Raw genomic sequence first — 18,109 nt, forward strand, 5'->3', positions numbered from 1 at the left:
TGCAGCTAACCCTGACAATTACCTTCATTCACAGTGCTCTACACTTAAATCAGGATAGGGAAAATGAATAAAAGCAGAGAAGGGCCACTGCTTTTAAAGGTTTCACAACCATCCAGATGGTACTTCCAGCCTCTGCTCATGCTTTACAGTGATTCACAGTGCTCATGATTCACGGTGAATCAGGACAAGACATAGATTCGCTAATGTGTATTTAATCACCAAAGGACTGAAGATGTCTGGGCTTTTATTGTGTAGTATTTCTAAGACTATGTCCATTAAATGCAAACCAAAAAGAAAGAAGTCTTGGCAGAACAGGACAAATGATGCACACTTGATGATCAGATCGATTTTAAATATTATTTATGGCATATAGCCTAGTCCATGCTCTAGCTGTTTTCTATGCGTGGGTCCTGTTCTCCCACTGCTCTGCTGCATCCTTTGCTAGTGGACCATCTGGATCGGAGCACTTAACAAAGCCGGGATAATCCTGCAGGACAGCCTGGCCATCTTGTCAGATCCCGAGATGGCCTCTGGTCAGTGGCTCCGTCTTTAAAGGAAAGTACCCCTTGAACTACCTGATACGTATAATTGCTCAGGGTATTTGAACTGACCTTCATCTCTCTTTTTAAAAAAGATAGCACATTTACAATAGCTGATGCTTTTACTAGGCAGGGGTCTTCCTTACTACTCCACTCAAATTGAACCAGGGAGGACACACCAGAACTGCCGTCACATAGTATTAAGGAAGAGATTTAAAAAAAAAAAAAATCTCAGGAAAATAGAATATTAGAATGATTTTATTACTTTAGACCAGATAATCTACCCCGTGGGAGGGACCAGAAGTACTGCCTTCACTGAGGTGTTGACGAATGCACTGATGGTGGGAGCCCTGATACCGCTGAGCAGCTACGTGGTGGCTTCCTCCATACGCTGGCACCAAGAGTTTAAGATGCTGCTGCGGCACTGGGCTGCCCACTTCCAGTAGGATGGTAGGGTTCCAAAATGGCAGACACCAGGTGAGGCACTCAAATGTCGGAAGGTAGAAGGAACTACTGTAATGGGCCCCAAGTATATTTCCTTGATTAATGGGAGTTAATCAAGGTGGTTTGCCTGCAGGGGTCTTTGATGAGAGTGAATAGAGCATGTTCTTGAGGGATAGGAGGGACAGAGACCAATGAGAATACTATTTGTACAACACTAAGAAGAAGTCAAGACTGGGCAAGGGAACTTTAGACAGTTCTCCACTTGTGTGGAAAATCATGGTCCTTCATTAAGTTTCTAGATCTAAGTTCACAGTTCACAGACCCAGAACCCATGTGTTTGAAGGGAGACCGTGTTCCTTGATAAGGGCTCTTAAAATACCACGTAGAGGCCATCCAATGTGGTACGGCACACAATGGAGAGAGCAGAAATTCTACCAAATTCTTATCTTCTGGTGGTGACTACTGTGAATCGGATATGAGTATAATTCCTGATATTTCTGAGACATAGATAAGTAGAAGGGAACGTAGATATAGAAACAAAAACATTTTTTAAGAAATGAGACGATGCTGTGTTTCTTACTTTTATTAAAGTGATTTTATGTGAAATTAGATGAAGTAAAGAAAAAGGAAAACAAGGAATTCCTGAAGTTTAGAAAAATGTTCCTTCGCCTGATGAGAGGTGGTTTCGAAGAACAGTAAGAGATAAAGATTAAAAATACATTGAGGTTTGGGGCACGTGGGTGGCTTAGTTGGTTAAGTGACCGACTCTTGATTTCAGCTCAGGTTGTGATTGGAGGGTGGTGAGATCAAGTCTCACGTTGGGCGCGCACAGAGAGTGGAACCTGCTTGGTATTCTCTCTCTCCTTTCCCCAACCCCCCACACCTCCACTTGTGTGTGTGTGTGTGTATGTGTGTACTCTCTTAAAAAATGCATTGATGTTAGAATCATTTTGAATTTTATGGCTCAATTTTTAAAGCATTAGTTTACTCACTATAATAAAAAAATAAATAAAATTAACATGCTTAAACCTCTTCCACCCACTCCTTCCACTCTATTTTGTCAATTGTAGTGTTCTTTTATACATTGTGGAGAGTTGTATCATTTGTATTCTCTTCTCTAACCATGATTATCATAATTACATGGAGTTAGTTTTTTATTTAAATCATTTATATGCTTACCACCAGGACTTTTAGTACAACTTCCCCACAGTGGATACCTTTATTTTGATTCATCTGTTGAATGCTGAGATTTCATCATTAAATCATTTTTTCCAAGAAGAACATATCATTGTTGTATTCACTGCATTTTTGCATGCTTGAGAATCACTGTGTGTTTCCCTATTTTGGGCTGGGCGTAACACACTCTGGTGACCCACATTTCCCTAAAACTTTGTACGTGGTGTTCCACTGTGTTTTGGCACAAAACATTGCCCATAACACAGCTCCTCTAGTCTTCTCTTGGTTGCCTGAATTTCATCCTCAAGTTTTTGTTGGTTTTTTTTTCAAGAATGGTTTGGGTTCAATAGTTTTGAATTTTGTTATAGTATTCTTGAGCTGTTATTTTCCTCAAGAACAGCTTTTGTTGGTATACAGTGTGCTATTTTGATATACACACTTAGCTCTTCATTCATTATAGGGAAAATTTCTGATACATCTGTGTGTACGTGGGTTTTCTTTTGCTGTTTCCTCTCTACATCATCATCTCTGTCTGTTTCATTATCTCGGATCCCTTGTCCATGCTAGTGATTTGATTTTCAGCCATGTTTATTCCGTTGATTGCCGTTTCTAATTTAGAATTAACTTTGTGATCAGGTAATTTTTGGTTCTTGGTTAATTCTGTTTTATCTTCTCATCTTTGGGTTCTTCTTCCATTGCCCTCATGGTCTTACTAGGACTCCCTGTCAGCTCCACTTGTTCCTGATTTTGAAGGTATATTTTCTCCCCTCAAGAATGGTGGTCCTCCCTTCCTTTCTTCCTGCTTCCCCCCCCACACCCTACCTCTTTAAAAAAAAAAAAAAGTTTGTTTTTTACTTGATGTACTATTTTTATAGCTGTTCAGACATTTTTCCTTTCATCTCACTTGGGCATTAAGTGAGCAGCACTGTCCAAATTGACTATTCATTTTGGTATAATATGCATGAGTTCTCTCTGACTCCTTTTCTGCCCTTATTTTCAGCTGTATGTCTTCCTCTGAGTTGTAGTTTGAGCACTTTCTACAGCTTGAGATTAGGATAAGGACAAGGAGAAGAACTTAGTTGGGGCTGTGAGCAACTCTTGTTAGAGAAACCTGTATCTGCTAGGCCTTTTAACATTTTACTCATGTTCTCCCCAGGATTTGCTGTCTATATTGGAGGGATTTTTTCCCTTTTGAATGGGCGCTTTGAAGCCTATGCTTCATCAGAACCAGCCATAATTTTTCACTTTCTCAGTTTTATTCATCTCTTCCCAGCAGCCATTCGTCCTCCATGCAATTACCCTCCTCACCTTCCTCTTAGAAGATCTTCCTCAGCATTACTGCTGAGGGACAGAGGAGTGTGTCTCACCAGGTCAGAAACTTGCTTTCTTTCCTCAGCTACCATCATCTGACATGGATGGCCAATGTGCTAGCCCTCTTTCCTTGGGTTCCTGCCAGTGAATGTTCTGTTGTTAACATTTGTTTTGTTCTTCTGACAACTTTTCAGCTGTCTTCACTTAGAAGTTCCAGTGTCAGGTGTGTTCACCATGAGGCATAAGTTGCCTTGGAAGCCATTTGTTCGCTTATTGCTAAAAGCATTCCAGCAGCAGCTGAGTGACTGTCAGGGTGTTGTGGGGAAGCTTCATGAATTAAGATCTACACCGTATTGCCTAGGTAGCCTTTACGTCTCTCCAAACTCTTCGGTTTTCATACTACTGTTCACTTGGAATTAGAGCAGCTACCATTCAGTTGTAAGACACATCTGTCCCCAGGGCTCCTAACTGGAGACTCCTTCCCCTTCTTTCTTTCCCAGCCAGAGCACAAGGAGGGCCTCTTTTTCTAATTCCTGTAGTTTTAATCCATTCTTCAGCAAGGCTTGTAGAATATAGATTTGTAATTTCATTATGGGTAAGGTTATTTTAGTTAGTATTTTTTATCTAAAAATGTGTTGAACCCATTCTATCACTTGCATAATTTATGTTTCTGGTTTGGAATTTCTGACTTTGAGGTATGTTATCGAGATGTATTGTCTTCTATGGGTTATATACTGAGAAGTAATGACTTATTCCATCTCCTTTGTCTTTTTCTTTATGAGATTATTAAAAAGTGTTCGGGCCACATTTACCAGCACTGATTTCACTCTAAAACAGTTACCAGGGCTTAAAAATATATATTCCAGGACCCCCAGAGACTTGGCTATCTAGTGGCTCCATTTTGGTCTTTCTCGGAGCCTGTAATGTACTTCTGCTTTTGGATACTTAAATCAAGTCTCAGCTAGAACAAGGACATCATCATCCGGTTGCAAAATGATTTAGTCTGTGATGGAGGGCTGCACTTTCAGGGATTTCAGAACTTCAAAATTTCACTCTTGAACTTCGTGTGTAGTGTGGGGGTAGCATAGTGGATAAAGTACCATCTCCTGTTTTGACCTATAAAAATAACAGTTTCAAACTAATAGTTTTTAGGCGGTAAAACCATTTTCTCACCCAAATCCCAACCATCAAGCTCAGCATTTCAGGGAACTACCAGATTGTACCAGATGCTCGCCCTTGAGGGCTACTCACTTCACTCCCCCAGAAGACATGCCAGTCTGCTTTAATACGTGCTGAAGGGATATACATAGCTATTGTAGTTACCTGGCACAGAACCCATTGCTTTTGGATTAGGGAACTTAAGAGTTTTCCCTCCTATGTTACAGGGAGCTCTTTAGCTGGCCCTACTTAAGCAGGTTCCTTGGTGATGGTGCATCCTATTCTCCCTGGTAGGAGATATCATCTTAACACAGAGATCTCACTGACCACTGAACATTCATTCTAGAGGATGCTGTATACTTCTACATCCTCCACATTTTCCATGATTATCAACCTCCTGATCACCACTGATTCCATTAGACATTATTGTTGGCCAACTGAAAGTATTTAGTAGTCCAGGATAAAGAAGATACCCCACTTCATTGTTACCACTGAGATATGCCTATAAGTAAAGGACTGAACTGAGGGGCACCTGGGGGGCTCAGTGGGTTAAGCATCTGCCTTCAGATCGGGTCATGATCCCAGGGTCCCGGGATCAAGCCGTCACTGGGCTTCCTGCTCAGAAGCGAGTCCGCTTCTCCTTTTCCACTCCTACTGCTCGTGTTCTCTCTCAAATAAATAAATAAAATTAAAAAAAAAATAAAAATAAATAAGTGACTGAACTGGAAAAGTAAAAAAACCTCCTTTAATGTTTACTTACATGGAAGGGGCTAGCAACCAGTACAATCTTGAATTTAAACACAGATCCACTTTGGTGATGGCCTTTGTGGTTATGAATCTCATCATTAAGATGTTTCTAGACCATTAGGGTTTTTCTTCAAGACTCTACCATGTATTAGGACAAAACATGTCTGCCAGATGATGCTAGGAGTGAGGAATCTTAGGCAAAGACCAGAAAGGGCTTATAACATCTAGAATTTGGCCAAGTAGTATGGATTCAAGCAGACAAACCTGAGCTATTTCACTTTAAAAGGCACCAGCAACCCTGAGATTTATTCATTCATTACCTAGCATCACTGAGCAATGGGCCCTGACAAAATGACAAACTACTAATAATTTATGAACATCTATCTTTAAGCTCAAAATTCTACTATCTCTATTTCATTTGTTCCTAATTTTTAAAAATGAATTAACTGAAATCTGAGCATGGAAAGGGTCATTGATCAGTCTACCCGAGCTCTTCAAATAACTCAGAAGAAGATACTTTGGAAGTACATTATTTAGAGCCTAGAATGAGGCTACACCATTACAAACGATCTCATAGCGACTACCGTTCATGTGTTTTTTCTTGGGGGAAGAATTCTGTAATCTTTCTGCCTTGATTATGGGTCAACTGGTTATTTTTCCCTAGAGGATGTAAAATATTTTGTTTTCTATCAATTTTAAAATCACACCCATTCTCTCAATTTTTCTGAGGCTTTTAAGAATCAGATCTCAGTAGTATTCTCTACCTCCATCTATTTCTTTACAGTGTGTTACATACTTAAATGATTTTAACTAAAACTTATAAATTTATTATAATAATGCTTGGTAGTATAACACTGAGTAGAAATAATAATGTGTCCAAGAACTAAAAATATTCTAACTCAATAATTCATAAACTCAGATGCCTGAAATGATGCAGTAATATCAATACAATTTTCAATTCTCTCTTTTGTTGGGATTAACATTGTAGTTGTGTGAATCAGAGTAAAGCATGCACATTAATTTTAAATAAAGAAAACTTAACTACTTGGTATGTGAGAAGATGTGTATATTATTTTTTTCTATATGTTGCCAGCAGTAAAATAATTAGGAAGAAAGATCCCTAGATTTGAAATAGACACAAATTCACTAGGCTGTCTTTGTTCTCAGATGCAAAATAAATGTTTCTCTATTACTTCATACATTATTTTGTTCTGGTAAGTGTATGTAATGAAAAGTGGGTTCTTCTCGATAGTATAATACATTTATAAGTGGTCAGACATTTCCTGTTCATTTTCCACTCTAAGAAAAATCACAATAAGGAAAAATGTCAAAACCCGTGTTTATAAGCACATTCAGTTTGTGTTTTTGCAGTTAGAGGGTGAGGATATCAAATCTCAAAATAATTTCTGAAACTTAGTGTAGCATGCTCGCGTGGAGAAATGAATGCTATCGCTTTAAGATAAGGTAGTCTGATGATTCATTGCACGAAACAAGAAACAAGATCGATTTGGAGCAGGCTCCTACTGTTAGCTTTTTTGAAGATGGATTCTCACGCCAGAAATAACACAACATATTCTAGATAACGGCAGTTTTTTCCCCTGAAATCCACCAAAACTGAAGAAAAATCCAAGTGACTGTTCTTAGCAGCTGTGTGGCCTGGAGTTCACTGGGGAAGCTGGCTTCCTGCAGTCCCTATTCATCACCTGCTTCAAAGACAGCCTGGCTGGCTATAGTTTGCAGGCCAGGTAGGGTGCCATTGTGCACAGTCTGGGAGGATTAGTATCAAAGCTGCGGCAACCAGGCCCTTGGTCTCCGGCTGCCATTCAGTCTAGCAGGGAGAGGCTAAGACTGGCCAAGGTCACAGTCTCCAGTGTGGAGTGGACTGGGAAAGGATCCTGAGAATAGAATGCTCTTTATGAAATCATGGCGCAAGCTTGCAGCACAGCAGGTGCCCTTCTGGAACACATAACATCTGTTTATGTTGGTCTACCGTAGCTGACAACGAGATAATAGAGCTTTGAAATTTATCATTTTATTTTTTAAAAAGACAACTGTATATACAATAATCCAGATGCGTATTTAGCTTCGAGCTTTTATTTGAAAATCATAAAGAAAACGGACTGATTTAATTGCTGCTTTTACATGTATATATTGAAGCAAACAGCAAAGCGTACTGCCTATTAACCATTTATAACCATTGCTGATCAGTAATACCCGGAATCTTGGGTAGGAAATACCTAGCATTCAACATAATTTTTTTCAATGTTCAGGCATTTATGCCAACAGATTGCAGAACGATTTCCTGAATATGCCCAACTGTCTTGAATATTAGGTTTGGAGAAAATCCCCACCCCTCCCACCCCCCATCCCCCCCACAGATGAGAGTATTTCAAGGGTGAGGTAATAATGACGCAAAAATAAAATTTTCAACTTGGACAAATTAGAGAAAAATTAAGCTGTCCATGAGTTGTCATGACGACAAGGATGTTCTGTTGATGAACTGTCCTCCTCATTGTCCAATCAGATAGTGGAGCTGAAGCTGGAGCATGAACAGGAGAAGACGCACCTATCACAGCAGCATAGCGCAGAGAAGGATAGCCTAGTCCGAGACCATGAACGGGAAATTGAAAACCTGGAAAAACAGCTTCGCGCTGCCAATATGGAGCACGAAAATCAAATTCAAGAGTTCAAGAAACGAGATTCACAGGTAATTATCAATAATATTTGATAAAACGGGTATCTATTTTTAAAAAGTCATCAGCGTTTAGTGTTTTCTTCTTATTCTTGTTGGTGCACGCTGTTTGATCATTTGCAAAACTGACATATAAATGTGATTTTTTTTTGTTTTCTTCTCCCCACCCCCCCGTTTTGAGGATGAATAAGGCTTTAACTACAGAAACCACAGGTAGCCAGATTAAAAATCCCATGGCGCGCTATAACTTGGCCCCTTTTTTATAATCTTGTCTCAGTTCCTTTCATGATGGATTTTTTTAAGGTATCTGCCCCTTACCCCTCCCCTCAGCCTCAGCAAATCCCTATGAAATATATCAGCCTCACTCCTTGCTTTTTGTTTTAATCTCTGTAGGTAATCAAGCAGCTGTTTTAATATTTGCTTTTCCTTCCTGATGTTGCTTTTTTTTTTTTTTCCATTAGACTCTATATTTGATTAGATCACTCAGATGGTAATTGATAAAAATGACTCCAGAGAAGGGCTATTTCCCATCAGGTCTGTGGCTTATTCCTACATGCGCATGCACATGCCTCCTAGCCTCCATCTCTGTAGTCCCTGTTGGAAGCCATTTGGCAGAATAACCCCCAGCTGTGGTAGCATTTGACTCTTCAAACTTATGGATGAAATGTGCACTGTCAGCATGGAAAATTATCTTTATAAATTTCAGATGAAAAAAAAATCTTATTGGGTGTGTGCACCTTTGTGCTACAAATACGTTCTTTAGGGTATATGTAATCAAAGGCCTTTAGTGTATCCTCTTGAGATTGCTGTGAAATTTTATTAAAGAAAAATTGGGGAGCAATTGATAACAAAAAAGATAATTTTCTTTTCTAATAAAACCATATCATATACGAGGTCTAAATCCCTCTTTTCCCATGGAAATCTTAACCATATTATTCATACCACACATAAGCTTCTTCCTAGTTATCCTGTCTCCCAAATAATGTAATTTTTAAACAGTGAAATAAGCCTTCTATTTGTGATGACATGTGTTTAAACGATTTTATGATCATCTAAACAATAGTAATGCTACTGATTAAATAAGGTGTTTCTTTCTTGCGTGGAGGGCGGGAGGCGGTAAGGCAAAGAATAGGAGTTATTGGTTATTTTTCATTTGACCTTGAGTTGTCTTTCACCTTCGGAGAATGACTGGGGCACTATGAGTATACTCGGCACAGGTTTTTTTTGGTCAATAATATACATTTATAGGAAAACTATTTTCACTGTGTTTTTTGTGGGGGTTGCTAACTGAAAAGGTAGTCATTGTAGTAGCCATGGTACCAGCAGAGTCAGGTGCTTCCTGCTAAATCAACGTGTATTGTATTTTTCCACCAACCTCATTAGAGCCTTTATGAAAATACATGCTGATCTTCTGATTGTTAGCCATATCATTTACTAAGAATATTTTCAAACTTATATTCTTCTTCAAAGATGATGCTTAGCCTTACCATTGTCTTCTGTGGTAGAATATTTGGGTTCTGAGTCTGTGTAAGTTCTGTTTGCATAGTAAAATCAAATACTTGATACAATAAAAGACATTAATTTATATAACTTCCCACTATTTTGGTGCTGTTGTGGAAAGCCGACAGTAGCAGAGGCCAAATTTAGAGGAAATCTTTGTGATTTTTACATGCGTCGTATCTGCCATATATAGGGTGCGGTTCATCCAATAACAAAAGGGAAATTTTAGAATTATTACATATAATTAAGCCACAGGGAGAGTACAATAAGGTCCTTAATTGAATTTCTTCTAATTGAAGTAATCAGCATGAGGACCATATGACCTCTTGAAATGCTGTAGCGTAGGATTGTGTTTCCTCCTATTTTGTGTCTTTCTTGGAACAATTGGAATTGCTATCCTGCGAGTGCTAGTAAAGCAATGTAAACTAAAGCTAAATGCATTTTTGATCTGAATGAAAATGATTTTTTGTGTAAGCTAGACTTGGTTGTTTTTAGAGAATGTATTTTTTAAAAAAATTTGCCAATAAGTTATATTTTTAAAAACCTTATCATGTATACCAAAATACTAATTATTTGTATTTATTTTGGTTATTCATTGAGGATATTAATTCAAAGTTTCCTTCAGGTACGATCTCAGTTTTCTAAATACATCTTTTCATGGTTATGATTTAGGTAATGTAACGTAGAATACCTTTGAAGTCCTGAATTCCATTCACGAATTTCAAGAAAACCAAGTGGACATATATTTTTTTTAAATAGAATAATTTTTTTTCAAATCATTGTTCTGTGTCTTGGTACATGTGTGATGGATCTTAAATACTGGATTGTATAATTTTTCAGTTTAGATTTAGAGAGATTTGATTTTCAGTTCATGTTCTGCTGCTCCCATTTAGCAGTGGAGGCCATTTTGTAAAAAGGACTGTTGGAAATACTTAACCAAGAGAGGACCAGTGAAGTACCTATTTTGGATACTGAGGCTTTGCTTGCCACTCTTTCTTCCATCAAATTGTTGAATGCAGACAATATACTAAAAATCTACTTTTGGCTTCCTCCAAATATACAATGTATTGTATACTGATAAGAAATCCATTATTATAAAGTATAATTCCCTACCATAAGGTGAATCATATATCAAACAGGAACTCCCTTTTGGTGAATATGCTGTGTAATTATTACAGATTAGTGGTTATCCAGGTAATTTCTGTTTTATAGAGAAATCCTAAGATAGTGTAATACAACTAAAGACAATTATTTCTCCCATTTTATTTTGGTGCATTTAGCTAATTATTTGTTGCATATATCTTTGTCATAACTTGATTTTCAGACAAGTAGGCTCTTTTATGTTGTGATCCTTATATTTGCTAAAATGCACATTAAATTTTGTCAGCCTCATACAATATGGTCAGCCTTGTGTCTACCTAGGGTCATAATGTTTAAGAAAAAACATCCAAATCAGTAGATAATAAGACATATTAGAAAGTTACAACCTCATTGTCAGATATTTCTCATTTGCCAGATACCTCTTGTTGAAATTAATTTGGAGGATGATTTGATTGACTTACTCACGTTTTATAATACAAAGAAAATTTATCATTCTGTTATGACCACCTTAAGAGAATTTCTTCTAACATGGTGGTTCTGCATTGCATTTGGCTTTTGTATTGCAATGTAGTGAAAAACTTGCTACAGTTTATTCCCTTGAATTACAGGAAAAATAGAACTTAGATTCTTCCACCACTTAGTTATCCTTTAAGGACCCTGAATCACTTGGAGATCGCTTGATCTTTCATGTTTGTCACCAGAGTGAATGGTGTATATACACACAGTAGAGAACTTTTGTGGTCTGCCCCAGAGGTGGGGCCACCATCATAGGACAGCTGTCTATGTCACCTCTTGAGGTACAGATACATGGAAGACTCAGGGTGGCCCCGGCAGCCTCTGTGATCCACCATCAGTATAATAAGGCAGATTAAAACAGCAGACTTGGAGAAGGTTATCGCAAAATCCAAAACTCCATCAAACTTAAAATTTGTATGTAGGAAATTGGCTCTTGCCTAACATTGGCATCTTGATGTCTTTCTTGATGTCCTAAACTGAGAATCATGATGTTCATACGGATGAGTTTTGCATAATAAATGGACAGATCATCTTGATTTTGCCATATGGATTCACAGCGAGAAGCTCCCCTGCCGCTAATTCTAAAATGTAGCATTTTCAGAAATCCTCCTCTTTCTCTCTTCTAGTTAAAAAAACTTTCCAGAAAAGATATTTGTGGTAAGACAGTTTTAATTTTTAAAATAATATCTCAGTCACATTACCTTATGTATTACCTTTTTTCTTTATTACTGGATTTGGTAATTCAGACTCAAAATAAAAATGTCCATTTATAAACTGGGTGTGCATCTGTGTGCAGCGGATTGAGTACTGGCTGTCCTTCTTCAAAGATTATTTATGGAGGAATTTAGCAATATGTATGTTCTGAACATTTCTGCTAAACCTGTGCATGGTCTTTGGGCTTTTTTAGGGGAGCATTTTTCCATTGAAGACATTGAGTTTAATTTCTGCGCCAACCACTTTCAAAAAGGATTTTAGGCAGCATTTTGTAATAAACACACACTTAAACAGGTTAAATATAACTGAAAATAATCTTGAAGCAATAAATGAGATTAACCCCACCAGAAAACCTATACTTTAAAAAAAAAATTCTTTAGTTAAGTACGAGTTTTAGCTTTCAGCTCACCTAGAAGCCGCAGCAAAGAGGGAAACAGGATGAACCGTGTAATTCTAATTATCTATGAAAGAAATAGGACTACTTAATTTTTTTTCTAGTACTCAGTTCTGAGAGAAATAGATGACACAGGACTTAGTCTAAAGTACACTGACCAGCATAATTGACGATGATCTCTGTATGTTAAGACATTGGAAATAAAATCTGGTGGGGCCATCTTTGATTCTTTAAGTACTTTCACAAAATGTAATTAGCAGGTTTTATTTTAATGTGCCCAGATTTCATTTTAATTAATGGAGAATACAATCATTTTCAGTATCAAAAAACACACCTGCTTCAGGAGATCCAATGTTGTACACATTATGAATCAAATGAAGGCATATTTGAAGTCATGAGCCTAGCAAATTCTACTACTTCATTATATGGTTGATCCTGAAACCCTTACAAAATGTCTCAAGGAAGTACAAATTAGAAGCATGGCTGAGATTAGAGCTGGTACAAGAGTTAACACCCTACTGTTAATTTCCAAGAATGCTACTCTCTCTTCTGATTCTCTTGTCCTCTGATTGTACATTATAGAAAACTCTAAGAAATAAAAACAAGTGGTTATTTGGTCCAGGAGTGTAGGATATTTGTAACCATAATAAAACAGTTTGGTTTCTACCTACATAACCAAACTGGTATTTCATCATCAATATTTATTCACTAATATCATTTACTTGGTTTTGAGGTAGTAAATATTTTTATTTCTTTGGGTTGAACTGGACTGATCACTTGGAAAAACCAAACTATGTAAATACTTTTCTTCCCACATCATGAGGCTATTGCTCTTAATGTAACTCTGCTTTTTGTTCCTCTCTTGTCCCTGGTGACACACACAGTCACATCAGTGGTTGCCTGGTGTTCCAGCTGTGTACACACCACACTTGGATACTTACCCCCCACACTGACTTATCTGTATTAGACGGAAAGAGGAATGGAATTAAGTGTGTTTTAAGTATTAAGTGGGTTTTTGCTGCAATGTACATAACGTTTAATGTCAGACATCAGAATTGGTGGGAAGATGTTTTTAACAATTTACTTCATTACTCTGCAAAAAGAAAGTAAGACTTTTTGAGTGGACTTTGTGGTAAAACCATACATTACAATTTTCATTGTATTTTCCTTAGATGAAGTTTTATAGTATCGAAATGCCGCGTTTAAGATAGGTCAAAAACTTAAGTGCATTCATTTAGAATATAAACAGAGGTTTTCTTAACTAAGCCATTTTTAAAAGCCTATGGGGAAATAGAGCTTCTCTGATACCAAAAGCATAGGTTATACAGAATTTCCCAAATAGGGCCAAAGTTGTTCTCATCTTTTGACACAGATGTATCGATGCGAAAAGACCTCATTTGCTAGTATCCAATGGTGGTTTGTAATGGTATTACATATGAATTTAATAATTTGTTTTATTTATATATTATATATACATTTCTGTGTATAAGAATATTATACACAGGAGAAGAGATAGGAAGATGACCTTTCAAGTAACGTTTACATTTTTTGTAGATCACTAGCTTTCTTTTTCCATTATGGTTTTAAAATTCTGTAGTTATTTTCATTTTATAAGCACAAAAATAGCATATATGCCTATAATTAAACTATTATAAATAATTCAACTTGGTCCTCGTTGTGGAGAAATTATATGAAGTTGAAAAAACAAAAACAGGCTGAGACAAGGAAATCGATTTCTCTAAGAATGATCCATTTGTAGAAGTGTTATACGGTGTATCTTTAGTCCTGTGCATATTTTTTAAGTGTGGCAGTTACCATGGAAACCACATTCCATGGCATGTGAGTCCACTTCTAGATAAGAATATTCCTTTTAAAGACAAACCTCCCAAATCATAACATGAAGTATTCCCTTTGAATTAATACCTCCATGTCCATTGAATGCTTGCTTTAAAAAAATCTGTCTTTTGTTTTCAATACACGTAATAGATTTCTTAGAAATACTCAGGTTGTTCTTTAAGAGGTAATAATTAAATGCTGGAGATATTTAAAATAGGGGTACAATGTGATGACTCTGCAGTGGTGAACATCGGGGAGCTGGCCAGGGAGCACAAGTCTGTGGGTCCAGGATGTTGTGCCGGGCACGCACCTTGTGGTCATGTTAGGTGTCTAAGCATCGTGCTGTAACGCGCCAGATTGAGTAAAGAGATGACCACAGCCAATTATTTTCAGTTCACAGATAAAAAACTTCTGGTTCAAGGACATTATCTTGCCCAAGGTCACAGAACGAGCAAACCAGGGCTTCTTAATCTTAATTCAGTGCTCGTTCTCTATCTCACAGCCTCTTTCAAGAGAGATTTTAGATTTTTGGAGAGACTGGGGCTTAGCAAAAAAGGCACAGGGTTATATGAGAATCTTTGCTTAGCAGGAGAGAGAGGGAGACACTGGTACTCTTTGTTCCCCATGCTGAGATTCTCGTCGCAATTTGCATTTCTTTCAGTGATTCGCCATACTTGACGTTGCTGCAAAGTCCTAATTGAACCATGCTGCGTGAGTTCCAGTTTTAGTGAGCAGCGCCTCCTAGAACAACGCTGAATTTTTATGCTTGTTTGTGTTTAACAGCAGCAGCAGCAGCGACAAATATTTATTGCATGCTTCCCAGGTACCAGGCCCTCTGCTAGGTCTCTCACACCGCTTCGTCTTGTTCCAGCCTTCCAGCCCTTGCTAAGGATTAAAGTTCCCATATGGAAAGTCTGTTTTGACCTTCTTACCTGGGTGGTGAAACAAATGTATCTTATTCCGTTTTATCGGTGAGAAAAGTTGCAGAAAGCATTGGTAAAATGCCCAAGGCTACATTAACTAGTAGTCAGTGTAGTTAGGACTCGGTAATGTCTTCTGCCCTCATGTGCCTGCTTACATATGAGCTTGTTGTCTCTGAGTTTCATTTATTCGGCAATAAATTCCATTGTATTTTCGATTTTGGATTGTTTATACGTTGCTAGATTTAAAATATTGATACCCATAACTCAGACTATGTAAATCCAAATCAAGATTTAGCCAGTAGTTTCAAACTTTCTCCAAAGCCACAAGCCATGGCTGTATCTCTATTCTGAGACCAATTAAACTCTGAAGAGATGCAATTCTTAATATTTTATTTGGAGAAGAATTCCTTCCCACAAATTTCAGAATTTGTAGAATGGAAAAATGAATATGATTTTGAGGTGGGTTTACTTTTGACTTCTACATTATTGCTGAAATAAAAAGATATGTCTGGAATAAGACTCCGGGAAGCTCTTAAGTCAATGGACCTACCCAGTCTCTATAAAAATCAATTTGGGATTTGCATTTAGTACTGGTGAGATATGGTTTGTTGTGAATGGTTTATTATAGGTGAATATCTGTTCTGTTCACACAGTAATTTGGAATATTACATATGATCCTTTCATTTTATGGAATGAATTTTTAAATCCCAAAGTCTTCAATGTTAGCATTTTTTCCCCTAAAGGAACCCATATAATGGTCATTATTGGTTGACAGCACCTAGCCAAAACCTTCCAGAGATGAGGTCAAGGCAGTTTGGTAAGCTCAAACTGGGAGATTTTCTCAATAGAAATACAAGGAATGACTAGAAAATGTGTTTCCTTTAGAATCCTCAAAAACAACTTACACTGATGCAGTTTTTGTTTCAATCTGGACTTATTGTGGTCAAAATGAGAAGTTTTCAGATGAATTCTTTTTTTTTTTTGTAACTTAAAGTACCCCAGAGATGAATTGTTATTCCACATACTGAATGTCATTCCCATTGACATAAGGAAAAATGCCTTCCGTTATTTTTAGCATCGTGCTCTCGTCCTTTTCACCTCTGCCTCAGTGAAATTACTAAGACTGTTGGCAGAAATTATCTTTGAGGAAATATTGGATGAATAACTCTTCTTTCTTGATGTCTTGGAAAAGGCATTTTTGGATTTCTGACTCAGTTCTCTCAGAGACATCCTTGATGTCTTTATTTAGATATTTGAGGTAATTTTTTGTGACAGGGAGGTCGGAGCCAAAGTGCACGAAATGATTGGCAAAATGATGATATCATCAAATGTTCAAAGAGCTGGCAAATTGAAGCTTATTAAACTGTCATTTTGTCTTCCATTCAGGCCTAATTGGAATCATGCCTAGTTGCATGATAGGAAAGATATTTAACACCTGAGAATTTCTCACGAGAAAAACGATAGGAATTGATGTCAGGGAGACCTTAAACTCATGTTTGAGGAGGAAAGCAAAGGAACTACCTGAAAATAATAATCTATTTTCAAACTACTTTAATATTTGTTTGGAGAAAATGTTTAGATAATAAAAATTGGCCTAATTGAGACCGAAAACATTGAAATTGGTGGGTTAATGTGAAACTTGAGGTAATGTTTTTCAGTTGAAACGAATATTAAAGTTCAGTGAAACCCATTTTTCTTCGCTTGTTTTACATTGTTACCTGACAATTATTTTAAATTGTTACCTGACCTCTCAAATATTTGGGGGCATTTGTGTACTGGGAGGTTGGAGAATGATCACAAGGAATCAGGAAGAAACAGTACATAATTAGACTTGGAGGGTTTGAAAAAGTGTGTTATTTTCCCGGTTCGTTTTGATTTGTTTTCCTTAGGTTCGAGGTCAAGGCCTAAAAGTATTAGAAATATTTGAAAATGAGTTAATGGCCTCCTCAGAGAATGAAGTTTGCTGAAGTCTGTGGCCTGGATCTGGAGTCTCTTCCTTTGTTAGTTGGCGGAGACGGGGGAGCAGTCACAAGGTAGCATTAGTCTTGCAGTGTGTGTGTCTCTGTGTGTGTACACATGCACACACGTGAGGATGCGCGTGTGCATGTCTCCCACTGATATCATCACTCTGTGGTACAGAGGAGCTTTCAGTGAACATGAAACCAATAGTTCAGCCAGGCCTAGCATTTCAAAACAAGGGAATTTTCCAGTGGAAGGACTTAAAAGTTACAGGTCTTTAAAAAGGTTAAAATTAAACTGGTGATTCATTCATCTTAAGTTTGCTCCTTAAGTCAGTATTTATTAATGAAACAAACCCCAGATCCCTGGGGTCAAGTGGGACCTTATTTATTTTGTTATTTGCAAAGATGTCATTTAATGTACAAAATGCATGTGTTCACCAAATGTTTCCTGAAAAGCTAATTTTTTTGTAATGTAAATGTTATCCTCACTTGTTGGGCTAGTTTCAGAGTAGCTCCAGATAAAGTGGTGTTGGCATGTGCAGCAAAAGCGGAGTGTGAGGTTTGAAAACGTTTGTTCTTCAGTTACTCAAAAATGATGCCAAAGCTGTTGTTAGACAAAAGCCTTGAGTTCAAGAGGTACAGTGAGTTGCCAGCCCCCATTAAAGTCCATCGTGACTGTGCATACGCTGGTTCAGACTTGGGGAACATGGACAGGACTCTTGTGCTTTACCTCTCCGGTCATTTCTGGTGACTTGCGGTAAACATCCCGATCTGTTACTGTAACGTTGGCGTTTCTCAGAATAAGTCATTCAACTCAGAAACAAGAATGGTGGAGTAATTCTTCTCTGAAAATCATAATTATTGTTAACTCTTCGGATTGCTTTTCGAAGTCTTATTGTTCCATACAGAGGTTGACAAAATGGAACTGTCACTTCAACACTTTTATAATTGCGTCTCTTTGGATAATCTATAAATCAAGTTTATTTCCATATACATTTTCCTATCTGTAAAAATTGGGCAGAATTCTGTATATGGGATTTCCTTATGACAGAGACTTTTTTCCACATGATTCATTAATGTAGTAAAGATTCCTTGAG

At 37.5% G+C, this 18,109-nt stretch overlaps 1 protein-coding gene across 1 annotated transcript in view; it reads left to right on the plus strand.

Annotated features, from left to right (window-relative positions):
• The window catches only part of CEP112 (centrosomal protein 112), a 406,137-nt gene that overhangs the window by 196,210 nt on the left and 191,818 nt on the right, over positions 1-18,109 (plus strand). The window contains exon 20 of the mRNA XM_032319493.1: positions 7,900-8,082. Coding sequence (XP_032175384.1) covers positions 7,900-8,082 — 183 coding nt within the window. The remainder of the gene's footprint in view (positions 1-7,899; positions 8,083-18,109) is intronic.

Source organism: Mustela erminea, chromosome 18 (genome assembly GCF_009829155.1).
Source record: "Mustela erminea isolate mMusErm1 chromosome 18, mMusErm1.Pri, whole genome shotgun sequence".
NCBI lineage: Eukaryota > Metazoa > Chordata > Mammalia > Carnivora > Mustelidae > Mustela > Mustela erminea.